General features: G+C 37.2%; 2 protein-coding genes and 1 long non-coding RNA gene across 16 annotated transcripts in view; 1 reads left to right on the top strand and 2 right to left on the bottom strand.

The window, feature by feature from the left end:
- The window catches only part of TNFAIP8 (TNF alpha induced protein 8), a 122,467-nt gene extending 121,466 nt beyond the window's left edge, over positions 1-1,001 (bottom strand). The window contains exon 1 of the mRNA XM_022590611.2: positions 834-1,001. Coding sequence (XP_022446319.1) covers position 834 — 1 coding nt within the window. The 5' untranslated portion in view covers positions 835-1,001. The remainder of the gene's footprint in view (positions 1-833) is intronic.
- On the top strand, positions 322-14,810 carry LOC149749619 (uncharacterized). The gene is made up of 2 exons (XR_016392749.1): positions 322-1,490; positions 1,605-14,810. It is a non-coding gene; the product is annotated as an uncharacterized LOC149749619 (long non-coding RNA).
- Positions 9,981-27,588, bottom strand: part of DMXL1 (Dmx like 1) — a 132,531-nt gene continuing 114,923 nt past the window's right edge. For 10 of the 14 annotated variants that reach the window (XM_089909201.1, XM_089909202.1, XM_089909211.1 and 7 more), the window contains 6 exons: positions 24,088-24,180; positions 21,685-21,776; positions 16,412-16,464; positions 15,949-16,188; positions 13,870-14,087; positions 9,981-12,173 (listed from right to left, as the gene is read on the bottom strand). In XM_089909201.1, the coding sequence (XP_089765327.1) occupies positions 11,949-12,173; positions 13,870-14,087; positions 15,949-16,188; positions 16,412-16,464; positions 21,685-21,776; positions 24,088-24,180 (921 nt within the window). In that variant the 3' untranslated portion in view covers positions 9,981-11,948. The other 4 variants (XM_089909215.1, XM_022590634.3, XM_022590641.3 and 1 more) reach the window with 2 other exon arrangements.

The raw sequence follows: 27,588 nt of genomic DNA, 5'->3' as shown, positions 1-27,588 counted from the left end.
AGTAACTCCAGGATTTCTTTGTTTCAACACTGAGCACTCAACTACTGTCTCCCTCCTCCCATGATTCTCTCAGGGTACTGCTCTTCCTACCTAGGGCTGTGTTTTATCAGTTGGCTTTAGCAATAGGGTGTCACTGAATCAATAAACATCTATTAGGCGCCCAAGCCCGGTTGGTCAGAGTGGTCTTGAACATGCCTATCAGCCGCCCTGGGTCCGAGGGCGCTCATCAAGTGTTCTTGCATCAGGTTTTGAAGGCTGGGAGTCGAGAGGGCGCGCAAAGACACGGACGGACACACAAACACACACACAAACTTTCTTCCTCAAAGGAAGTCTCCACCGAACGATCTCAAGGCAAAACTCTAGTCCCTGCCCATTTTACAATGCAGGGTTGGATTACAATCTCAGGCTAGCATCTCGGTCTGCAATCTGGGGCATCCTGATAACCGGGCCAGTCCTTTCGACAGCAGGAGCTGTTACCAGGAGGGCGTGACACTTAGTGGGGGCCGCGTCTGCAGAAGGAAGCAAGGAATAGGGATGGGGCTCAGTGCAGGAGGTGGAAGTTAAGGGGTCAGCCCAAATCGGTAAGGGCCCCGAGCTGGAGGTCTCAGGTTGTCTCTGCGCTGCAGGAACTGAGTAAAACTCTGCGGAGTTTTCGGAGCTGTGCGCGTCTGCACACACACGCACAAACACACACACTCGCTCACACGCACTCCCACCCACTCCAGAGACTCTCGGCGAGCTGAAAGCGCGCCCTCAGGAGCAGCCCACAGCCCAGCAGCCGGGGAAGCTCTGCGAGGGTGTGTGCGGAACCGGCGCGCCCAGGAGGCACTTACTCGGAAGACGGGACCCGGTGGCGCCGGGACGCCAAGAGGCGAGCTGGGCGATCTGACGGCGCGGAGCTGCCTAGACTCTTGAACGCTCGCGGGGCCCCGCGGACGCACGAGCAGAGCGCGGGCCAGAGTCGGCGGGAGAAAGGGAGCCAGGGCCAAGGCAAAAGAAACGAGGGGCGGGGATAGGAGGAGGAACTAAGGAGACGGGGGCGGGGCGAAAGGTGGAGTTAGGAGGCTGTGGGCGGAGCCGGCCAAGGAGGAGGAGCCGGCCAAGGAGGAGGAGCCGGGAGGTCGGGGGCGGAGCGTGCGGAGGAGGAGGAGCGGAGCAGCCGGGGAGGCAAGGTAGAGGAGGATCTAGCGGTCCAGGGAGGGGAGGGGAGGAGAACCCCAGCGGCCGTGACTGGGCAGACTGGGCCTGGCGTTGGGGGTCAGGAGTGGCCAGAACTCCGGAGACCGCGGAGGAGAGCTGGACAGCTACCTGGGAGCTGGACTTGAGCTGCAAGGCAAGATTTTTGGGCGCGAGGAGCCAGGACAGGCTTGGGAGATATGCAAGGAAGACGTTACCTTTCGGGTCTCTCAGTTTCTTCAACTGTGAAAATGAGACACCAACCTCGTAGTGAGTTGAGTCGGTTAAGTGAGCTCATGCCTGGCACCTAACAAGTACGCATGAATTTTATCATCTGTTATCTGTTGCCATTATCATCCTCATCATCATTTTCCGTATAAGCCCCTAAATCCCGCCTGCTCTTAACGTTGTGTGTGTGTGTGTTTCAGCCTCTACTGGCCTCAAGTCTACCTGGCGATACCTGACGCGCTAGCGATTCCTAGTTTCCATTCGCGGGGGGTGCAGGGCTCCCTCTCAAAGTTAAAAGGCTCATTGGCTCCTGGGAAGCCAGACTGGTCTGAGGCACCCCCGTGGACTTCAGTGACTGCCCCTGCCCACGGAGCCGAAGGCTGGCTATTCATTGGAATGGGACCGAATCTGGGCCTTCCTTCTGGTGAAGAGCCCTGACCCGGGGTAGCCATTCTCAAGGGCGAAGGTGCTGGACCTTCGTAGGAGTGTGATGAATCCGTCCTCCATTAAGCACCTACTATATGGTAGTTCTGTGCAGAGGGCTGGGAATATGAATAATACTAGCAAAACTTAATATATGCAGGTCACTTATAATCCTCACAACAACTTATAAATGTAGATCCTGTAGCTACTTTAAGTTTTACAAAGGGAAAGGGAGGCATAGTGAAGTAAAATACCCTACCCAAAGTTACACATTTAGGAAGTGGCAGAGCATGGTTGGGACACAGGAAAGTAAACACTTGTTAGGTGAAATAGACTAAAATCACAACACATTTGGGTTTAATGCCCAAAATAGGAATATACAGAAGATGTATACAGAAGACGTAAACATCTCTTAAACAGAGATGTTTAAGACACTGTCCTGTGGTTATAGCTATGGGGAGGGGAGTGTCAGGAAGATTTTTCTGAAGGAGGTGATGTCTAAGCTCAATTTGGAAGAAGAAATGGGAGCTTCACAGCACCTATAGGTGGAGAAAGGACACAGTAAACATTTTTCAAGCATTCAGAAGGGTTAGGGAAGAAGTGGAGATTGGAATGAAGCTAAAACAATAGAAAAGGACCAAATCTAAGCGCGTTCTTCCAATAGGAGCTGAAGAACATTAATTTGACCCTTGTTTTGGAGAAAGTCAGAAGGATTTTAAGCATGGGAGACATGTCAAATGTTCTAGAAAGGTTAATCTGAAAACAGCATAGAGAATACCAGAGCCAGGAAACTTGACTTATGGAGTTATTGAAATAAGTCAGGTTGCGATACAGTGGTAGGCAGAATAAGAACTCCAGGGAAAGATGTTCACACCAGAATCCCCAGAACCTGTGAATATGTTACCTTACATGGCAAAAGGGACTTGGCAGGTGTGATTAAGGTTAAAGATAATGAGATGGGGAGATTATCCTGGATTATTTGGGTGGATCTAATGTAATCATATGGTTCCCCTAAAGTGGAAGAATGAGTCAGAGATTCAAAGCATGAGAAGGGCTTGACCTGGGTCAGGAGCCAAGGAGGGTGGGTGGTCTCTAGAAGCTGGGAATGGACCTCAGTCAACAACAACAACAACAAAATGGGAATCTCAGTTCTACCACCATAAGGAAATGGATCCTCCCTTGGAGCCTCCAGAAAGGAACTCAGCTCTACTGACACTTTGAGTTTATCCTGGTGAGACCCATACTGGACTTCTGACCTGTAGAACTGTAAAATAATAAATGTATGTTGTTTTAACCCCCTAAATTGCTGTTAATTTGTTGTGGCAGTAATAGGAAATAATTACAGACGCTGAATGCTTAAACTAAGTGGATGGAAAGAAGATGGATTCAAGGCTTAACACAGGTCCTGGAGACTAATGGGATGTGAGGGTTAAGGGAAAGAGAATAATCTAGGTCACTTTATGGGGTTTCTGGATTGCCAGGCTCAGCCTTTGGTAGTGCCACGCAGTGCAGGGAGTAATAAAGGCAGGTCCTTTTAGGATTAAAAAGGTTTGTACACTCCCAGGCCTCCCCTACTCCTCAAAATCATTAGAAACGATCCCTGAAAGCCCATGGGCAGTGATATTTGTCACCACGAACTGAGAGTCCTAATAATGGGTCTGCTCTGTGTAAGCTGGATACTTTGGACAAAGCACAAAGCCTTAATGAAACATGGCTTCTTCTACTGTGTGAGATAGGAGCCCCATCTGTGTGACTGCTGGGAGAGTCAGCCAGGATGTCATGGTGTCTGTAACCTCAACCCCAGTAACTTTCACCATTGCTTCATTTCAGTCTCCCTTGTCTCAAGCTGCACCCTGGAGCAGCAATCTCCAGAGATATTTCTACCTTTATAGAAAAAGATTCTTTCATCTTTATCTCCATCATTCTACACCCCTACTGCAGCCTTTCATCCTTGGTCCTCACACTCCTTTTTTACCTCATGCAGACTTGCATTTCTCCCAGTTGGCTTCCTTTCCTACACAGCCTAACCCTAAGAGCCAATACCTCAGTCACTCACTGCTAGTGCCTCCTATTGCTTTACTACATTGTCCTTTCCTTCTACTACCTGGCAAATATTTTTAGCCCTCCACATTATTCATAAGCTCTACTTAAGAAGCACCAAAAAGTGTAAAACCTGATGCTCTGCAGATTCATGAGGATTTTCTCCTGCATCATGGATGGAAAGGAGAAGTGTGTTCCATCTTTATCCCTTTCCTCAAGACATCTTTTGCACCCCTAACCCCTCCTGCTCTTGATATATAATCTCACCTCCTATTGCAAATAAAATATAGAGTGAACTTTTTAAAAAATTTTATTAATTTATTTATGGCTGTGTTGGGTCTTCATTGCTGTGCACAGGCTTTCTCTAGTTACGGTGCGCGGGGGCTACTCTTTGTTGTGGTGCGTGGGCTTCTTATTGCGGTGGCTTCTCTTGTTGCGGAGCACGGACTCTAGGCGCACAGGCTTCAGTAGTTGTGGCACGTGGGCTTCAGTAGTTGTGGCACACTGGCTTACTTGCTCCGCGGCATGTGGGATCTTCCGGGACCAGCACTCGAACCCACGTCCCTTGCATTGGCAGGCGGATTCTTAACCACTGTGCCACCAGGGAAGCCCCAAAGGAAATATATAGATCATCAATAGAGAATTTTCTCTACTTCCTACCCCAGCTACCAAAAATGCCATCTATATCAACAGTCACATTGACTTCCTTTCTCTCACCCCAGTGGATCAGAGCAAACCCATCCACCAGTTCTCTGGGTCCCCAAGGAGCCCTCCCTTCTATCTACAGGGGCCACATTCTGTTGAATATCCCTTCTTTTCTATCTTGGACCTCTCAATTTCTATGCTTCCTCCATAAAATATTTTAAAATGCTAAAATGTTAAAATGATAAAAAATCTCCATGAATCCTACCACCTTCTCTCACTGCAACCCTCTTTACTAGGGCCATCTAGACCTGAGTGACTATAGGAGCTGATAGCTGAAATGATTCAGAGTGGGCATTGCCTCAGCGCTTATTTTAGGAGGCCTGGTAAGGGGCCTCTACAATCCCAGGCAACTTGCATCATTGTCATCAAAGAACAACCAGTCTTTCTTCTAATAAAGATATTGGATTCCACCTTACTACACAGAGTGATAATATTTAGAAATTAGTAAGATAATTACCTTTCCTATCTTACTTGGGCCAAAAGATACTTGGATCATTTCATTTTCAAACTAGCACTTGCATACTTCCAGTTCGGAGTTGTAAAATACATAGAATCTAGGAAGCTCCTAATAACTAATCCATTATTCAACGGCTAATTATATTTTAAAATAATTGCAGCTGTCTCTGGATTAATTGAATCCTTTCAGACCAAACCTCACCCCCAAAAAAACCCCAAACCCTATAAATCACATGAAGTGGAGAGAGCTGTAATGAGAGCTGCATGCCAAAAATACCTCTGTGCATACCTTCTATTTTTACTTCTGCCCAGTCGAAGGTATAGGAACTAACATCAGACAGCTTAAAGTTGAAAAAATCTTCTGACCCAGCTTCCTCTTGTACTCTTCTTTTGCTTCAAGCCTCTTCTCTGCTTACTCAGTGTCAGCCTCCTCTTTTTGAGTGTAAGGAAATAACTACATGGCACTGTGAAACGTACAATAAAAATCTATGCATAAATACTCTGGGAGGAGAATGGAAGTGACTCACACTCCTTGGGGGAATGGAGAGGATTTCATAAAGGAGGTTCCATCCAACCAAGTCGAAAAGGATGAACTCAAGCTTGCCCAGCAGAAGGGCACTCCAGGCATCATGGAGAGAGAAGAAAGATAGTCTAACATTTTCTGGCACTAAAATCACTGAAACAAGGATGTGCACCTTGAACACAGCCCACAGAAATATCTATGTGGCCTTTGTGCTTTAACTACATTTTAATGGGACTATATCAATGAACATGCCTGATTCAAAACATGGCTATAACTTCACCATTCTCTAAGGTCACTATCTGATTGTCTACTGCTTCAACTCTATTCCCAGTCCCATTTCTTTTCAGAGCTTTACATGTAATCTTGTTCTTAGAGTAACAATATGGGTATGGTAAAGAGTACATTTTTCCTAACAGAAGTCAAGGTGCATACTGGGTAGGGTAGGAGAATTGTTCAATGTCACATGCAAACTAGAAACTTGGGGATAGAACAAAAATCAAGATTTGGGGGTCAGTGATCTTTTCCTATTACTTCCATATACCTCAACCCCTACTCCTAACTATTATACACCACTAGTGATTATACCTTCATCATAGAGCATTTTTCACTTTTTTATTCAGAATTACTTACCTATGATGTTACTAAAATACACCTCTTCCTAAGAAAGTTTGCTAGAACTGTTGCCTGCATTAAAGGTAACTTCATCCACATTCTTAGCCAATTCGAGCAGCCACCCTCTACATGAAACCAAGCTCTCTGCATATTTCCAGGTTTTCACCCCTTAAGCCATTCCTCTATAGAAAATATAGTGATGCCCCTACCCAGAACCCTTATTTTTCTGTGATTGCACCACTGGATTCTTCATCTATGTGGGTTCTTCCTCACCTGAACTGTTTTCTCCTTTTTGACCATCTCAAATCTTACTTGAGCCTATCCCCAATACTACAGTCTATTTTTTTGTCCTTAGCTGCATAATTCTACTCTGAAAGGCTTTTTCTATACATATGGGTCTAAATTCCTGGCTCTATCAAGAGTTCTCTTCTGTGCTTACAGCCATGAAATGCTAGCCCACGTTGGCAAGGCATTACATGATTTTAAACAAAAAAGGCTCCCACCTTAGTCCTGGAATACTCGAAGCACAGCACCCTCCCCTAGTGGGTTCTGACTTCCACACTGTCCTCTTTCAATAGCCTCACTTCTTTCCCTCTCATTATCAGTCTTCAGAGTAAAGAGTTGGTGTGCTAGTTATTTCCATGTACCTGTGCTTCCTCTCTCTGTGTGTGTACATGGGTCTGTTCATCTCTCTCTCTCTACATAAAAATGGCCACATGGATTTTAAAAAAGTGTATTCAATATTGTGGCGGATTGCAAATGGTCTCAGGATAAAGACACAGCCAAGGTTATGGTTAAGTCCTTTTGTTAAGATCTCAGAAAGATTTTTGGGTGCACCATGTATATACCGTTTTTGTGAGACACTAAGATTTCTAAGAATCTTAAGGTGGTATATACCACAGCAACCTCACAGGGGGCCCAAGGTAGAGAAATAAAATACGGGTGTGGCTTTTGTCTAATGAGTGGATTATAATTTAATATACAAGAAACCCACAACGGTTTTTTTTTGTGTTTTTTTGCGGTACGTGGGCCTCTCACTGTTGTGGTCTCTCCCGTTGCGGAGCACAGGCTCTGGACGCGCAGGCTCAGCAGCCATGGCTCACAGGCCTAGCTGCTCCGCGGCATGTGGGATCTTCCCGGACCGGGGCATGAACTCATGTCCCCTGCATCGGCAGGCAGACTCTCAACCACTGCGCCACCAGGGAAGCCCCCCACAACGTTTTAAAAAGCAATTTTACTAGACTGAAGCATAGGGGACAGGACAGTATAAAATGTAAAGAGGTCTTTGAATGCTCAAACTTCTCTATCCAGGAAAACAGGCTGAGAAAACTTCCGTTAAAAACACTGGGCCACTTTTATGGAAAAAGAGTATCTTAAGGATAGAAAAAAGCAGCCCAGAAGGTGGAGCCAAGAGCTGTAGAGAATTACTTGCAGGGAACAGGAGTACTCAAGGAACTGGTGACATGTACCCAGCTAAATTCCAGAATCCCTCTGGACCAGGACCTACCACGTGACTTACTTTTCCTCTTTTAGAATGGGAGATAGCTATCGCCTCTCTGTCTCACCACTGTTACATTTCACATGTGGGAGGCACATAACTTGCCTCATTAGTTCATGGATCTTTAAACTGAGTACTGTACTTAAGGAACCTCATTTAAGGAGCCACATATACACCTGAACCTGATTTAGACATCAGGACCCTGGGGTTCAAAAGCCTAACCCTGATGCAGTAATAGGATGAAAACATTGGAGTTTTTCTGGGGGAGTGTTTTACATGTGGGAGGAATAGATTTTAAAACTTTTAAAACACATATCCTGGGCTGATACACTGCACTGCTTAGATTCTGTTACAAAGGGCATACAGGAGTAAGGCATTTTCACTGTGGAAAGAAATGGGTTGTACCACCAAATTGTTTCTATTACCTATCTGTATTTGCAGTGGGAGAACATTAAGAAATTTTTCTTGTTCCAAGGAGACTTGTGAAATAATGTCACACTGCAACTCTGTGTTAGCTCCCTGACTTATAGGCCACAGACATACAGGAGACAACCAAGTAAGCAGAAGGGGAAGAAAAGTCCTAAAAAACTCAAAACAGATTTAGCTTTGAAAATAACTGTAGCAAAAGCCATACACATATCTAACGCTGATAGGTACATTTAACTAATCTATGTTCAACTTTTTCCAAGTACCCTGAAGGGTAACATCTTAACCTTTCTACTTAAGTAATATCAAGCATCAAAAATATCTCAACAATTCAAAGAGGAATATTCCTGACACAAGACCACTTCACTCAACAGAGCAGTTGCCAAAGTCGTTGTCCTTCTTGGTATGAAAATACAGCTTTTCTTCACCAACACATACACAACCATCTCGGGTATCATGTTACCAAGTGGGGTTTAAAGGAGTTTAGAAAAGTATTACCTCCTTCTTCCCTTCTCCCATGTTAAAATTTTGCTTTGTATGTATTCCTCCATACATATTTCTATGTTCCTACATATATACTAAAACTAAAGATTGAAAAAACCTGAAACAATAAGGGATATAACACCTTTTAGTTCGAAATTTTATCTCACCAACCTCTTTTCAGATGAACAGATACAAATCTAACATTCTTTTACCATTGAGAATACTCCATTGTATGGATGTACCAAAATTTATGCCAAAATTTACCCACTAATTAACATTTAGATTTCCAGTTTTCTTGCTCCACCAGATGTCTCAATAAACATCCGTATACATATATTTTTATGCATAGGTGTTTTTATCTTAAAGGATAATCTCTCAAAAGATTGCTCAGTGAAAGTATGTTTTTCAATTTTAATATGTATCTAGGTAACTTTGTAGCAGTTTAGTCCTGCCAGCAATGTTTCACTGTGCCCACTTCCTTGCATCTTCACCAAACTGATGTCACTGTGTTTTGACTTTATACTAACTTGATGGATGAACAGTGGTAACACATTTCTTTTTTTTAAAGCATTCCTTTAACTATTAGTGAGGATGAACATACTTTGTGCTTGCTGACTTTTCCATGTCCTGTTCTGTGAATTGTGTGATTTCTCCATTACTTATCATTTTAAAATTCTCTTTGTATTAGGGTCGTTAACATTTTTCCTATTCCTATACACATATTTCTTCTCGTCTACCTGTTCTTTGGACTGTGGTCTTTTGCAATATGACATTTAAACTCTTTGTTTAGTAAATATGTCTCTCTGGGTTTCCAACACTGTTATAAAAAGATCATCACCACTCTAAGGTTGTATAAGGATTTTCTTTAAGTAGGTATATCTCTGTATTTTGTTCCAATTGTTGAGACCATTTTGAGAAATTCCTCCACGGTTTTGGAAAAATTTTTTAAAGAGAAGAAATGAATTGGGGCAAGACAGAGAGAGCAAGAAAGGAGGATGGAATTGACTGTCCCATGATTCTACATAAGAAAAATCCTACATTTTAGAAAATGAGACTCACAATGTTGTGAATTCTTCCATCATTACAAAGCCTCATTCTCAGAAAGCACACAATTTAAAAAATGTATTTTGATGTATCCACTTCATTAGTATGGATGAAATTTTACATATATGTATATCATTTTATACTTAAACATACATTCCAACTACTTTTATTCTCACCTTTTTTGAATAATGCTTATTCATTAAGTTAAAGACTATAGAGAAGGAAGAACAGGGTATCTGGGAAAATTATGCAATTCTTCCTACATTAACCAAATACAATACAGAAGTTCTCCAATTTAAAATGTCACATACACTCAAGTCAACTAAAGTGGCATAAATACTACTTAAAACAATAGCATGCTAAAAATAGTTACTGCATGATTGTTTATTTAAAATATTATGACTCTGGATGTAAATACATATGGGCTTACATAATTTATTATTCATATAAACCCTCAATTAAAATGCTTAATTCTTCATCCACAATGACTTTTTCCTAGTAAGCATAATAATACATTTTCTATCTCACTGAAAGTGTTTAAAGCCTTTTGAATCTTGATTCATGAAGAAATGACTGAGGATTAACTTAATATTAACTACATCAAACAACAGTATTGTTTGCAATGTTGTCACAGATTTCTCCATGGCAAAATAGTCACATATCGTTATTGCACAATTTATGGGTACAGGTTATGATGTGCACATCAACTCTCTACATAATAACAGTGTCTTCACTGCAACTTGCTCAACACATTTAAAATTATGAATACAATTTACAAAATCTTTTAACAATATACTTTTAAAAGTATCCTGAGGATATTACAAAATTCATTTTACCAGCCCTTCATTTCTTTGCTTCATTTGACTCTTTAGTTTCCAAGATAATAGCTTTCCATATTTTGTTACATAAAAATGTTCTCTTAATATTCCTATTAAAATATATTTAAGCTAAATAGTATATAATTGTCCCTTAAACTCTTAGTCCCATCTGCCTCCAGTCTTCTTGGTTAAAATCAAGTATTATCAAGTTTTCTATAATTCTGAATCAGAAAAGGTATAGCACAAAACAGACAGAAATAGGGTTAGCACATTTAAGTTAAAAGCATTGTGCATTTTTAATATTTTGGTCATATTTTATAATAAAATAATATATTTTGGCAAAAAATAATAAAATATAAGGCTTAGTTTATTATCTTTTAATGGTAGATCTGGCAGGTATTTTACATTTGTAAATACTATCTATTTAATTTGACTGTTTTCACATTTGTTTCTAAAAACACTGCTATAAGGTTTTCAGAACGTTGAGACTAAAAGCACCTAAAAAATAAGAAATAAAATAAAATTTAAGTAAAATGTATGGTGCCTAGAAATCCTTTGACAAATTTATAAGCTTAAGTATCTCATATATGCCAACACAGAATCATTATTGCCTGCTAAGTCTTATCTGACTCAATGTAATCTTTAAAATAATAATCTTGGAAGTTTTCCTGAAATTTATTTGAAAATTAGGATGGGAATTCAAAAATTTAAAAAAAAAAAAAGGTGAAAAAAACAGTTGCAGAAAAAGTTGTTATTCTGGTGGCAGTAGTTGTTATGGCACAAAAACAAATGAAAAGACTTGTAGTTTTCATATATATATATATATATATATATATATACACACACACACACATATATATATATATACATATACACACACACACCCAAAGTTCAAATAAGATGTATAAGATACATTACATATATATACATGACCACACACACACACAACTTGGGGTCCAGAGGGGAAACTGATGAAAACTTTACATAACGAGGCATTTGGCTCACCTGTCACTAAAGTCCCAAAGACAGTGTTAATGGAGATGTTCACTATTTTTTGATTCTTACCCAAATATCAATCTATCATTAATTAAGAGAGGAGTGTGAGATATGTAAGTTTGAAAAAGGCAGTGAGAGTGTGGTGAATTAAGTGATGACTGATGTGCAACTGCCTTTACATAAAGGGTATTTTTACTGTGAAACAAATTCATGCAGAGATATCTGCAGAAGAATTTATCAAGAAAACAAAACTCCTTTAACACTATGATATACTCACTATACTATAAATATGTATTATTACAGCATTACTTATACATTCTACTTTAGGCAATGTAGTCTAATTTTGAATGACCTTATTAATTTTTAAGGCATCAGTGCATCAAGGGCAAAGCTCCATAAAATAAATATGAAAACAAGAAAGCATTAGCTTATCTGTGGCATAGAGACTGATCACTGTACATCATATGTGTTGGCCACTTCATGGAATAGGTAATAAACTATACATCTTATTGTTAAAATGTTACAGCATAAATTTCACATCATTTTTCAACACTTCATTTAATGGGCTAAACTGATCTGGCAGTATTCTCATTTTCATTGTTCCATCAGCTCCACATGAAAAAATGTGATTTGCAGGCCCTGTCTCAATTTGCATCACTCCAGTTCCAATATTTCTGAAAATGGATTGCCGAGCATGTTCATTGATAAAAGTGTGGAGAAGACTAAAGGTAGAGAGACTCCAAATCTGAAATATATAAGAACAAAATAAAAATTGGGGTTGACGATTACCTTAAAAATCCAAACAAAAGATTCACGTCTGTTTTCCTGCACAAATAAGGAATTTCTAAAACAAAAATGGAGAAAAATCTGTGTAGGCTTACAGTCATAACATTTTGATTCTGTATATGGTGTTACAATTTTCCAAAGCTCTGTGATATTATCACATTCTTCAAAAATCAATCCAGTAAGAGAGGAGGTACTTTAAACCTTTCGTTGGAGACGAGAAAACTTAGGTAGTACAAGGAGGTTAGGTGTACAATGCAACAGAAACTTGTAATGTTATAGGAACTACAATCAAGATTTCCTATCTCTCAGCGAAGTTTCTGTTGTGTAGTTGTATAGTGGGGTAATTCTTTCCCCATAATATACAGTACCCACCAGGGGATCAGAACCGCTGGAAAGAGAAAAATACCAAACACCTAGAGGCCTTCAGACCAGTCAAAACTATATTCCAGCTGCAAGATGAATTATTACAACTTTCTGATGTTTTGACATCACATTTAAAAAAAATATTTCTTTCTTTTCCCTAAGAAATTCATTAATTCATATTACTCTAGACATGATTGTTAAATTGTAAGTCCTGAACACTACCTGGTATACTATGAAATCTTATAACTTAATTAAATAATAAACCTCAGAATGAAAGTACAAGCTAATCTAAATAACTAATCTAAAACATAGTATGACTTATTCTAAACTGAGGGCAGTTCAAATAAGAAACTAGCTTCAAACTGGAAAAAAAAAAAGAATTCTGTATGGAAGCTGGTGTATGTATTTAAGAAAAACCTTTTTGAAATTCTTCAATTTCTTCTGGCTGAGAATTATGAAAACAATATGGAAGTTCTAACAAAGCAGTTCAACTTACCTGTACTAAGTACTCAGTAGCACTTAAATTAATGGATTCTAAGAAACTAGACTCCTCCAGTGGGTTGCTGACCACTAGAGTAACTTAGGGACTAGTCTTATCCCTGCAGACCCTTCTGAGTGTAGCCAGAGAACCTGCCATCAAAACCACTATTTCTGTGTTCCAAAAATGCACATTCCTGAGCCTTGGACTTACCAAATGGGTATTTTTGGGATAGGACCTAATAACAGTATTTCTGGAGTGGGATGCATTTTTAACAAGGTGCTTAACATTTTTAACAAGCTGCTTAACATTCAAACTTCTAAGTTTGAAACACAGTGGAGTTTGAGAAGGACTGTTACAGGCAGAGCTTATCCAGGTACATCAGAATTCTTGAATCAGGCACTGAGTTGTTGGATGCTGATACTATGAATGACAAAATGGGGAGAAATTTGGGATAAGGGAAAATGTCAGTATATCTCACAGCCCCTGAAACTGAATTCAGTAACTCTGAATATGGAGTCAAGGCTAATTCTAATGTCTGAAATATGTTCATATCCATGGAAACTCCAGTTCTTTCGCGTGCATTAGTTAAGCATATTTGAAAACAACTGAAAAACAGGCATTTTTCAAGTTAAATATTATTTTATTTCATTCATTAAAAGATTTATTAAATAGCAATTAACCTTGTTGACTACAAAGGAATTAATATTTCTATTATTTAAAGAGACTGGTGTCATCAATATGATTAAAGATCTAAGGTTTCTAAAGATTTCTTTTCATATTGTAATAGATATTGTGGCATTACTGTATTTACCTTTATGTTGCCCTCAGCAGATCCTGTAACAAAGTACTCTTCAGTTGGATCAATAGCAATGGCTTTAACAGGAGAATCATGGCTCTGGAAAAGCTGCCTCTGCTGTCGTTGCCGAAGGTCAAAAACACATGTATAGCCTTTTCTGCCACCTGATATTAGTAGCTGATGTTTTGGAGCATATGCTAAAACAGTGGCTCCGCTATCATGACAAGTAAAAGCTGGAAAAAAAAAAAGTAAAAACTATTTAATAGTATAAGAAACAGACTTCTGGCTTTTGGCCAAGGTAGAAAGATTAGATTTGCCATCCTGCCTAAAACAATTAAAATATCAAATGATATACAGGAAACAATGGTTTGAGACACCGGTCTCTAAGTAATGAAGAATGGTCTTTGCAAAATGGGAAACAAACTGGGTGATCAACATAACTGCCCCAGCTTATTGCCTATAGAGTATTTTCTGGCCGTGGCATAAGAAAGGGGAACCCAAGTTGATCTGGGTTCCTATTTCCACCAGCCATACTGGGAAAAAACCCTCATAATTCACAAGGCATCGTATAGAGTACTGAGAAGGGTACTGCCTCAATAGAGGGGCAAAATTAGCCCTGTACCAAATACGGCTTTTAACACAGCCGTTTTCATCATCCCAGAAAGTTCCCTCATGCCTCTCCCTCAAAGGCAATCGCTATCCTGATTTCTATCCAATTGGTTTCGCCAATTCTTGAACTTCACATAAATGGAATTTTATAGTATATATTCTTTTGTGCCTGCTTCTTTTTCTTTAACATAACATTTTAGATGTGTCTCACGTATCAGTAGGTCATGCTTTTTAATTCTGAAGAGTATTCTATTACATAAATATACCACGTTATCCTGTTGGACATTTGTGTTGTTTCCAGTTTTTGGCTACTATAAATAAAGCTGCTAAGAACGTTCCTAATACCAGTCTATTTGTGGACATGTGTTTTCATTTTTCTTGGGTACATATGTAAAACTATATACTGCTGGGTCACGCTACATGCATGTTTAACTTCACTAAGAAATTGCTAAACAGTTTTCCAAAGCAGTTGTACTGTTTTATACTTTTATCAGCAAATCATGAGGGTTCCAGTTTCTCCATATCCTCACCAACACTTGGTAGTCTAGAACCTTTAATTTTTGCCATTTCAGTATACAGAGTAGTATGATAAATTATGGTGAATTTAGTTTGCATTTCCCTGATGACTACTGATGTTGAGCATCTTTTATATGCTTATTTCCTATTCAGGTATTGAGAAAAATGGTAATTTAAAAAAATCTTGAATATATCATTTCTTTAATAGATTGTGCTTTTGGTGTTGTATCTAAATCTCATTACCAAACCCGAGGTCACCAAGATTTTCTCCTATATTTCCTTCTAGAAGTATTACAGTTTTCTTTTTACATGTTTTACATGAGTCATTTTGAGTAAATTTTTGTGAAAGGGGTAAGGTTTGTACCTATGTTCATTATTCCACATATAAGCACCCAATTGTTATTAGCACTTTTTGTTGAAAGACTATCTGTTTCCACTGAATTATCTTTGTGCCATTATTAGCAATGAGTCTACTATTTATGTGTGGGTCTATTTCTGGGCTCTCTAATCTGTGTCTATTCTTCAGCCAGTACCACAACGGCTTGATTACTGTAGCTTTATAGTGAGTCCTGAAATCAGGTAATGTGAGTTTTCCAAGTTTGTTTTTATTCAGTATGCATTATTCTAGGTCTCTTGCCTCTCTACATAAACTTTAGAACCAGTTTGTTGATATATACAAAACAGATTGCTGGGGGTTTAATTAGAATTCCACTGAATCTATAAAGTTGTGAGGAAGTAACATCCTAACAATATCAAGTTTTACAATCTGTAACATGATGAACATTTATTTAGATATTTTTTTCTTTTACTTTTTTTGTAGCTTTTCCCAACAGATGCTATAAATATTTCGATTTATGCTTCAGTATTTCATTATTTTGGGTGCTATTTTAAATAGTAATTTTTTTTTAAATTTCAAATTCCAATTGTTCATTGTTGATAAAGGAATGCAACTAATTTTAGTATAATGACCTGGTATCCTGTGACATTGCTGTGCTTGCACATCAGTTCCAGCAGTTTTTTTTCTGTATTCTTTGGGATTTTCTACACCATCATGTAATCTGTGCATAAACAGTTTTATTTCTTCCCTTCCAATATGGATAACTTTTACTTCCTTTTCTTGTCTTATTGCTTTATTTAGAACTTCAAGTACAAAGTTGAGTAAGAGTGGTGTGAGGGGATATAATACTGTAACTGATGTTTGGACCTGTGCTATCAGATTCAAAGCAAAAACAAATGATTTTTATATTATCTATGTTCATTAAAGTACAGTGAAGAGTTAATTACACATACAGCATTTTTTCTTCTTTGAAACTTTGCCACCATGGTCAAAAATAAACCTCACAGGCTACTAAGTGTGATTAAAAAAAAAATCCATTTAAAAATCACTTTTACTTTATGAGTTTGTGATTCATAAAATGCTTTCAAAACTTACCATGGACTAAACTATTGGCAGGTGCTACAAGAGTGTCCCACAAACATATGTTTCTGGAAAAAAAAAAAAGATTATTGAATGACACAAGAAGTTAACAACAGAATAAAAATAAATATGTCTCACATTATACAATGATAAAGGTATCAACACAGAAAGAATATTATACTTGTTAACATATATGCACCCAATACAGGAGCACCTAAATATATAAAGCAAATACTAATAGACATAAAGGGAGAAATAGACAATAATACAGTAATAGCAGGGGATTTTAACACCCCCCCAACATCAATGAACAGATCATCCAGAGAGAAAGTAAGGTAATAGTGGTGTTAAGTGACACAATAGACCAGCTGAACTTAAATGATATGTACAGAATATTACACCCCAAAACAGCAGAATGCACATTCTTTTCAAGCACACATGGAATGTTCTCCAGAACATATTACATACTAGGTCACAAAACAAGCCTCAACAAATTTAAGAGCGTAGAAATTGTATCAAGCATTTTTTTCTGACCACAATAGTATGAAGCTAAAAATTAACTCCAGAAAGAAAAATGGAAAAAAACCCCAAACACATGGAGACTAAACAACATGCTACTAAAAAACCAATGGGTCAATGACAAAATCAAAGAGGAAGTCAAAAAAGATCTTGAGACAATTGTAAATGGAAACACAACAACCCAAAATCTATGGGATGAAGCAAAAGCAATTCTAAGAGAGAAGTTCATAGCAATACAGGTCTTCTCAAATAAACAACACAGCCTACCACTTACCACCTAAAAGAATTAGAAAAAGAACAAAGCCCAAAGTCAGCAGAAGGAAGAAAATAATTAAGATCAGAGAGGAAATAAACAAAATAGAGATTAAAAAAAAACAACAAAAACAATCAATGAAAGCAAGAGCTGATTTTTTGAAAAGAAAACAAAATTGACAAACCTTTATCCAGCGCATCAAGAAGAAGAGAGAAGACCCAAATAAACAAAATAAAAAATGAAAGAGGAGAAATAACAACCGATACGAAAGAGATACAAAGAACTATAATACTATTAACAGTTATATGCCAACAAATTGGACAACCTAGAAGAAATGGACAATTTTCTAGAAACATACAGCCTGCCAAGAATGAGTCAAGAAGAAACAGAAAGTTTGAACAGAGTGATCACTAGAAACGAAAATGAATCTGTAAGGGGAAAAAAACCCCACCAAAACCCAACTGTCAGGAAACAAAAGTCCAGGACCAGACAGGGGAATTCTACGAAACATATGAAGAACAAACACTTATCCTTCTTAAACCATTCCAAAAAAACTGAAGAGGAGGGAACACTCCCAAATTCATTCTACAAGGCCACCATTACCCTGATACTAAAACCAAACAAAGACACTACAAAAAAAGAAAATTACAGGCCAATATCTTTGATAACTACAAATACAAAAATCCTCAACAAAATATATTAGCAAACTGAATCCAACAATACATAAAAAGCATCATACACCATGATCAAGTTGGATTTATTCTGGGGTCACAAGGATAGTTCAACATTTGCAAATCAATAAATGTAATACATCACATTAACAAAAGGAAAGATAAAAATCACATGATCATCTCAAAATACACAAAAAAACTGTCTACTGAGATGTCCATTCATGATAAAAACTTTCATCAAAGTGTGTATAGAGAGAACATTCCTCAACATAATAAAGGCCATTTAAGACAAATCCAGAGCCAACATCATACTCAACAGTGAAAAGCTGAAAGCCTGCCCACTAAATTCAGAAACAAGACAAGGATGTCCACTCTCTCCACTTTATTCAACATGGTACTGGAAGTCCTAGCCACAGCAATCAGACAAGAAAAAGAAATAAAAGGTATCCAAATTGGAAGAGAAGGGGACTTCCCTGTTGGTCCAGTGGGTAACACTCCATGTTCTCAATGCAGGGGGCCTGGGTTTGATCTCTGGTCAGGGAACTAGATAGTGCACACATGCCGCAACTAAGAGTCCACATGCCGCAACTAAGAAGTCCACGTGCCGCAAATAAAGATCCCGCATGCCACAACTGAGAAGTCTGCATGACGCAACTAAGAAGTCCACATGCCGCAACTAAAGATCCCCCATGCTGCAGCTAAGACTCAGTGAAGCCAAAGTAAATAATTTTTTTTTTAATTAAAAAAAAAACAAATTGGAAGGGAAGAAGTAAAACTGTCACTATTTGCAGATGACATGATACTTTAGATAGAAAACCCTGAAGTCTTCACCCCCCAAATTTAGAACTAATAAACGAATTCAGCAAGGGTGCGGGATACAAGATCAATATTTTAAAAATCTGCATTTTTATACACTAATAATGAAATATGAGAAAAAGAAAGTAAAACACAACCTGTTTAAGATCACATCAACAAGAATAAATACCTAGGAATAAACTTAACCAAGGAGGTGAAAGACCTATACTCTGAAATATAAAACACTGATGAAGGAAACTGAAGATAATACAAAGAAATGGAAAGGTATCTTGTGCTCTCAGACTGGAAGATTAATATTGTTAAATTGGCCACACTACTCAAAGCAATCTACAGATTTAATGCAATCGCCATCAAAATACCCATGGCATTTTTCACAGAACTAGAACAAAATAATCCTAAAACTCGCACGGAATCACAAAAGACCCTGAATTGCCAAAGCAATGTTGAGAAAAAATAATAGAGCTGGAAGAATCACACTCCCTGACTTCAGACTATACTACATAGCTACAGTAATCAAAACAGTGTGGTACTGCCACAAGAACAGACACATAGATCAATGGAAGAGAACAGAGACCCCAGAAATAAACCCAAGCATTTATGGTCAGTTAATCTATGACAAAGATGGCAAGAATATACAATGGAGAAAAGACAGACTCTTCAACAAGTGGTGGTGGAAAAACTGGACAGCCACATATAAAATAATGAGATTAGAACATTTCTGTTCATCATATACAAAAATAAACTCAAAATGGTTTAAAGACCTAAATGTAAGAATGGAAAACCATAAACCTCCTAGAAGAGAACATAGGCAATACACTCTTTGACAAAAATTGTAGCAATATTTTCTTAGATCAGTCTCCTAAGGCAAAAGAAATAAAAGCAGAAATAAACAAATGGGACCTAATTAAACATAAAGCTTTTGCACAGCAAAGGAAATCATCAACAAAACGAAAAGACAACCTACTGAATGGGAGAAAATATTTGCAAATGATGATTGACAAGCGGTTAAAACCTAAAATATACATACAGTTCACACAACTCAATATAAAAAAAAAAGTTAAAAAATGGGCAGAAGATCTGAATAGACAATTTCCCAAGGAAGACATACAGATGCCCAACAGGCACATGAAAAGATTCTCAACATCACTCATTATTAGGGAAATGCAAATCAAAACAACAATGAGTTATCACCTCACACCAGTCAGAATGGCCATCATCAAAAAAATCTACAAACAATAAATGCTGGAGACAGTGTAGAGAAAATGGAACCCTTGTACACTGTTGGTGGAAATGTAGATTGGTGCAACCACTGTGGAAAACAGTATGGAGGTTCCTCAAAAAACTAAAAATAGAACTACCATATGATCCAGCAATTCTACTCCTTGGGTACATATCTGGAAAAAATGAAAATACTAATTTAAAAAGATACATGCATCCAAATGTTCACAGCAGCACTATTTACAATAGCCAAGACATGGAAGCAACCCAAGTGCCCATCAACAGATGACTGGATTAAGATGTGACACACACACACACACACACACACACACAATAAAATACTACTCAGCCATAAAAAAGAATGAAATACTGCCATTTGCAGCAATGTAGATGGACCTAGAGAATATCATGCTAAGTGAAATAAATCAGACAGAAAAAGACAAATACTATATGATATAACTTACATGTGGAATCTAAAAACAAAGACAAATGACTGTATATACAAAACAGAAATAGACTCACAGATATAGAAACAAACTTGTGGTTACCAAAGAGGGGAAGACGGGTGAGTGACATATTAGGAATATGGAATTAATAGATAAAAACTACTATATATAAAATAGATAAGCAACAAGGATATACTGTATAGCATAGGGAATTGTAACAATTATCTTGTAATAACCTATAATGAAGTATAATCTGCAAAAATACTGAATCACCATGCTGTATACCTGTAACTAATATAATGTTGTAAATCAAGTATACTTCAATGAAAAAAAGCAATATGTCTCATTATAGCTCACTTGAACCTTGCTCACACAGAAAGTTCTTAATTTATAAAGCATCGAATACAAGTAACCAATATATTTATGTATGATTAATTTTTAGACAAAAATTTAAAAAACTAATAGCTTCCCAAACTGAATAACTTTAGATTAACATATAATTACAAGGAGTACTATATGAAGTCTGAATATGGAAACCACTTCCTGTATTCACTGATTTTCTAATCTAATAGTTCGACTCACATACATAAGTAGCAGGACACACCGAATTTTCTTGAGTACAAAGAAAACTTATTCCTACTACAAAAGGGAGCAGCTTCTACTCCATTCTGTGAGTTACAAAGGAGGCACAAATGTGTATAAGAATTTGTATGAAAAATGGGCTGAAAACTCCATATTCCTAAAATTCCCACTTTGAGTGTAAAGTGAGGCCTCAGGACAAACACAAAAGCTCAGCAACCTCAGAAGGCCTTAATCACAGAACTCAGCTGTAGGAGGGAAGTAAAAAGTGTGCCTGGACATGGAGGGAGGAGACTTTTTTTTGCATATTTAAGCTATTTGGGGAGATGGGGATGGGCTGTCACTTACTAGTTATTATACAACTCAGCTTCTTGTGTTCTTACTGTGAAACATTGATAATGCGATATAATAAAGCTGTGGCAAGGGTTTAACTAAGTAGCATGGCCAATAAATAATACTCTTTTTTTTTTTTGGCCTCAAGCTTTCTTAACACATAGCAAATAATATGGAGAAAAACTCTACCAACAATCAAATTCTTTTATCGTACACTGAAGTCTTAACGTTAGAATACTAAAAATCCAGAAGGAATGGATTGTCTTTAATGTCACCAGAATTTCCTTAGCTTTACAATTAAAACACTAAAAAAGCTCTAAGAAACAAGTCTCTTTAAATAAAAATATTTAAAGGTGTAATTATGACATTATTGAGATATAAGGACATTAAGCAATTAAAAAATAAAGCTTAGCTATACATACACAGACTTCAATTTCAGTTATAATCTCTTACCTATTGTCAGTTGAAAGACCAGCTGTAGCTATCAGAGAGGAGGAACTAACGAAGACAAAATCATTGGCTGTTTTGTTATGACACTGCCAAGTCTGGAATGGTTATAAACAACACATGTTTATTGCTGTCACAAACAATTTTATAAGCAGGTAGATGTATTAATCAAAAAACGATCATGTAATTTGTGGCTTACTTAAATCCTTGTGTTCTTTCCCCCACAGATTTTAGAAAAGTTGCAAGAGTAATAGAGAACTCTCATATACCCTTTACCCTGATTCACCAATGTTTACCATTTTGGCACATTTGTTTTGCCTCTTCTTCTCTTTCACACACACACACACACACACACAACTTTCCCTGAACCATTTAAATAAGATGCATACGTTATGACCTTTTATGGCCTCCGCTTTTGTTCAACCAAAAGTTCAAAGGGAAACAAAAGAAAGTTAAGTTCAAACATTTTTCTTAGAATACTTGTGAAAATTTTTGTCTTAGAAAACAAAAACTAGCATTTTAGATGATCTCAGACTGAATTATTTATTTTCAGAAATATTTAAGCTTTCAAATACTTTTTCAAATATGTGAATAAAAACATATTACTAATAGTCAACAAATTAGAAATTTTACAATGTTTCTCAATATTCCATCAAACAATAACAAACTACTATAAGAGGTTTAGTCAGTTATAAAGGCTTCCAAGTTATGTCTGTTCAGATGTTTCTCTTCAATAAAAAATAAAATTTTAAAATATGTCAAAATCATCATATGAAAAAGTTTTCCTGTGAGTCACTTCCCCATTGCCCCCAACCACCACTGCAGCTGGGCTAGATGATATGTCTTTAAAACAAAATCTACTTTAATCCCCAAGAGCAAATAATGTTCATTTTTAATCCAATTTGTCTTTTTAGAAGTTTTAAAACAAAGGCAGTCCCCTAAGAAACATAAACCTGTACAGTTGACCCTTGAACGACACAGGTTTGAACTGCATGGGTCCACTGATACACAGATTTTTTTCAATAAATACATACTACAGTACTACATGATCCAAGGTTAGTTGAATCTGTGGATGCAGGACCATGGATATGGAGGAGTGACTGCAAAGTTATATGCAGATTTTCAACTTGGGGGGGTGAGGTGTCCAGTGTCCCTAACCCCTGTGTTGTTCAAGGCCCACCTGTACATTTAATCTGTTGCCTGAATGAAAATATGAGGAAAAATAAATATTCTTTCAAGGTACCCTCACCAACACTCCCTTGCTTGCTTTCACTTAGACCAGTACTTTATTCTAGCATTTAACCTTGGATGAATTACTGGAATTTTAACCCATATTCTTAATTTTTTTCTTGATAGATATTACTTAGTCTTATAAAGGGCTTCACTAAAGAATCCATCAAATATAAATTCAGTGTTCTATGAAGCTGCGGAAGGTTCACTGAACCTGTGTGGTCCTGAATAGAGATGCATCTTTTTTTTTTTTTTTTAAGAGATGGGCAAGAAAATAGCACCAGCTATAGGATACCCTTTCTACTTTGTTCATAAGGGATAATAACTGCAGAAAAACAACCAAATGCACTGGTCTGTTGATCATTCTTTTTAGGTATCATAGCCACTGCCATTTAGTGAGGCTAGAAAAGGGCTTGAGTAACTCATGGGTCTCCAGAGTTACCATGTTGGTTCTATACAGGTTTCTTTTTTTTTTAACATCTTTTTATTTTATTTATCCCTTGACTAATCATTGCATTTTTAATTAATTTTACTAATTAAAAAGATTTTTTTACTTTTCTTATGTTTTCTTTTTATTTTTTTCCTTTCAGTTTTGAGAAATGATTAACATGCAGCACTGCATACGTTTAAATAAGGAGTACAGCATAATGTTCTGGCTTACATACATCATGAAATAAGTTTAGTAACATCCATCACCTCGCACAGATATAAAATGAAAGAAAAAATATTTTTCCTTATTCTGAAAATGCTTAGAATTTACTCTCTTAACAACTTTCATATATAACATGTAGCCGTGTTAATTATGTTAATCATGTTGTACATTACATACCCAGTACTTACTTACCTTTTACCTGGAAGTTTGTACCTTCTGACTGCCTCCATCCAATTTCCCCTCTCCACCCCTGCCTCTGAGTAACCACATATCTGATCTCCCCTTGCCATCAGAAACAGGTACTTTCATACAGGTTTATTCTCCAAGTTACCAGAGACTAAGGATTTTTATAACTCACAGTGTAATTTTCAACACAATACAAGGACAGAAACTTATAGTAAAGTGATTGAATACACAGGACTAGACAGATTTTATATTTTGGCTTTGATATTTCTTGCAAGTATATATTCTTGGTTTCTTTAAAATAAAAATTCAAAAAATTTTAAAGGTAGGAATTCTTGGCTTACCAGGTATGGCTTAGGCATACTTCCAGTAACTGGACAACATTTCCAGTTTGTTTGATACAAACTTAAATATCCATCAGCATCAACTATTCCAAACTTAGAGAAAAAAAATATTTAAAAGTATTTAATACAAATAAAAAAGCACGTTATTTACCCTTACCCTCACTGTGAATCTCATATTTTAACTCTTAAACATTTGACTGATAAGTTGCTTGACTTTTCACTTCACCTATGCATGGATCTAGTCCAGAAAAACATTTAGCTATTGCTTTAAAAAATTCCAGGGTGGATATAAAGGAAACTAACATCAGACACTCAATTTATTATACTAACCAACAGCACAGTCTGTATATTCTCTGTAAATACTCCAAAAATAGAATACTGGATTTACACATTAAGCCATGTGACAAAGTTTTAGCATATATAAGATAAAAAAACTGTTCATCTTAAAAAAGACAAAGTAAGGACTTCCAGAGATATACAACAAGAAAAACATGTAAACAACAGCAGAAAATGAAACAAAGTTTATCACAGTAAAATAATTCCACTATGGAAACTCAGAGCATTTTGACTGGAAAGATGACAAAATAATCCAGTAAGGGAGTATATGATACAGATCTTAAAATAAATGTCTAATTCGGACTCCTGCCCTCTCCCATCTACAGATATAACAACTATTAACAATTTGATAGCGTTCCCTTTCAGACTTGTTCTATGAATATTCAAACATTCATACATACAAGGATACAAGGTTTTTTTAAAATTATGATGATAATATACAGTTCTACAGTTACATTTTTTACTTATTATAGCCATTTTTTTCACATTGGTATCTATAAATCTACCTCATTCTTGTGCTGTGCAGTTACACTATATAGTTGCATTGTAACTTTTTAAAGCTTTTCCTTATAGAATTTCCAATTTTTCCTATAATAAAAAGTACTGTTTTGAACATTCTTGCATATACACCTCTGAGTATTTATATAGGACAGACATCTAGAAAAGAAAAAGCTCTGTCAAAGGGCATCATTTAAAATTGGTAGGTGAAGCCAAAATTAAATCCTAAGTGGTAATATCAATTTACACACCCATTTTTCTTACACATTAGTCAACACTGCGTACTACAAAATTATAATATTTGTTGATTATCAGAAATAAAGTCTCATTTTAATGTGCATTTCTTCAGTTATTAGTGAGGGTTATTGGCCATGCATAGGGTTTTGTTTGTTTTGTTTTTTTGGTAAATTGTTCATTCTTTGTCTTCTTTTTCATTGTCTTCTTACAAAACTGACTGATAGGACTAATAGTAGGAATATTAATCCATTGTTTACTATTTTTGTTACAGATATTTGTCTGATGTTTATCCTTTCTGTGGTTTATCCTATGTTTTCTAGAGTAGGTTTAGGTACGTTCTTCAGAAAGGGTATATGGAATGTGCTAATTCTCTGCATACTTAAAAATGTGTTTATTTTGCCACCAAATATAAATGACAGTTTGGATAGACATCAACCCCATTCCTTATCCATCAGAATTCTGTGAATACTGTTCTATTGTCTATTTGTAACCTCTATTTTTGAGGAGGCCAATGCCATTAATTTTAGATAGGGGGGTGGAGAGGTTGTAAGCAATCATTTTTACCCCTACTCCTTTCTAGAAGCTCTCTTTATCCTTCAGTTAAAAAAAACAAAAGTCAAATAATCAGGCTGTGTCTAGGCATGTGCTGTTTCTCAATACTTCTGCTTAGTACTTGGTAGGCGCTTCTTTTTCTAAAATTCCATGTTTTGCTTTGGGGAAATTTTTATTTTATTATTCCTTTTAATATAATGTTTCTCTTCCATCACCTTTTTTCTTCTTCTGATATATCTTTTAAATTTCTTTTATAAATTTTCCTGGGTCTAGTCTCAATGTACTTCTTGGATTATTTTCACCATGGAATAAATTCCAAATTTGTACCTCCCAGTCACAAACTTGATTTTCAAATACTTCCATTCTGCTATTCAGCCCTTGTAATCAGTAGTTCCTCTACTCCTAATTTTGGGGAATCATATGTTTTTAACTTCTAAAAATTCTTTACTGTTCTACTGCCTTTGGTTCATAAAATCCCGTTCTTGTTTTACAATGTAGGATCTTCCTAAATCCAAGGAATTATTCCTCACAGGTCATTTTTTTCTGCTAAATGCTCCCTTTTAGCCTCTTGGTTTTTCTGCAATGTCCAATGACTTTTAACAAAATGATCAGCATTACTGTGATATACTGTAGTATGAGTTATCTGTTCCAATTACTCCAGTAGGCTTCCCTACTAAGGGAGATAGCACGCTTAGGTGTCGTGCTCTTGGGCACCATCATGGCTAAGGTGAATCAACAGTAAGCTGACTGCCTGTCAAAGAGACTTGGGAAGACAATAAGGAAGTTTGTTGTGACTTAAAATAGCCTATATAGAAGGTTGTAGTGAGTGTAAAATCTATAAAATAACTCCGAGTGTAGAAGGACTTGAATGCCACACTAAAGAATATGGGCTTTTGGATAAAATGAGGAGGCTGCAGGTTCTTGAAAAGGACAATATGATCTCACCTATAGTGTAGTTATATAATTATGTTATTTGTTCTTTTTTCTTTTATGGCTACACCGCACAGCTTGTGGAATCTTAGTTCCCGAACCAGGGATCAAACCCGCGCCCTCGGCACTGAAAGCACGTGAATCCTAACCACTGAACCACCAGGGAATTCCCTATGCTATTTGTTATATAACTTTGTTGACAACATGAAGAATGCATTAGAGAGACAGGGTCGAAGTACAGAGATTAGTTAGGAACAATGTAACATTGACAAACCAAAGCGGAAAAATGTGAGCACGTAAGTGGTATGGATAGGTTATACAGCTGAAAGTACAGTAGAATTCTAAAGGCTTTTAGATTAAATCCCCTTAATTTCCCATTAAGGAGCAAAGAATGTTGCTAATTGGTATTAAGAAATTATAAGCTCTCAATTTTGTTTCATAACTACATGAAAAATTATCACTGACTTCTGTGAAATGATAAGAGCCATCTGATAAATGTGGTAGGCAAAAAGGTTGCAGCACACCATGACACAAGTAACACGTAAGGAGGGTGGAAGGTTTGGGGGTTGAGGGAAAACGAAAGGCAAGATGAACCATCAGCTAGGGCCTGTGTGAATGTTTTTAGTGAAGCATGGCCCTGAAGACAAAGAGCAGGCCAATTTCCCCTTCAGTAGTTGTTTAAAGTGCTAGTAAGATAGGAGGAGCAGAGAGAGGCAGTTTGAGGAAAGGAGGATTACGGGAGGTGAAGCTGGTAAGAGCCAGGTTGGCAAACTTTTATTAAAAGGCCCATATAGTAAATATTTTAGGCTTGCCAGCTACAGTCTTTGTTCTCCTGAACTCTGTTGCAGTACTGGGAAAACAATCATAGAAAACAAATGATGAATGGGTTAGCTGTTTTCCAATATAACTTTATTTACAAAACAGGTGGCTAGGCCGTAGTCTGTTAAC

The sequence above is a fragment of the Delphinapterus leucas genome, chromosome 3 (genome assembly GCF_059928025.1).
Source record: "Delphinapterus leucas isolate spDelLeu-1000000601 "Yukka" chromosome 3, BTC_Dleu_Yukka2, whole genome shotgun sequence".
NCBI lineage: Eukaryota > Metazoa > Chordata > Mammalia > Artiodactyla > Monodontidae > Delphinapterus > Delphinapterus leucas.
Note: the sequence above shows the minus strand (reverse complement) of the source record. Positions and strands in the feature narration are given on the sequence as shown.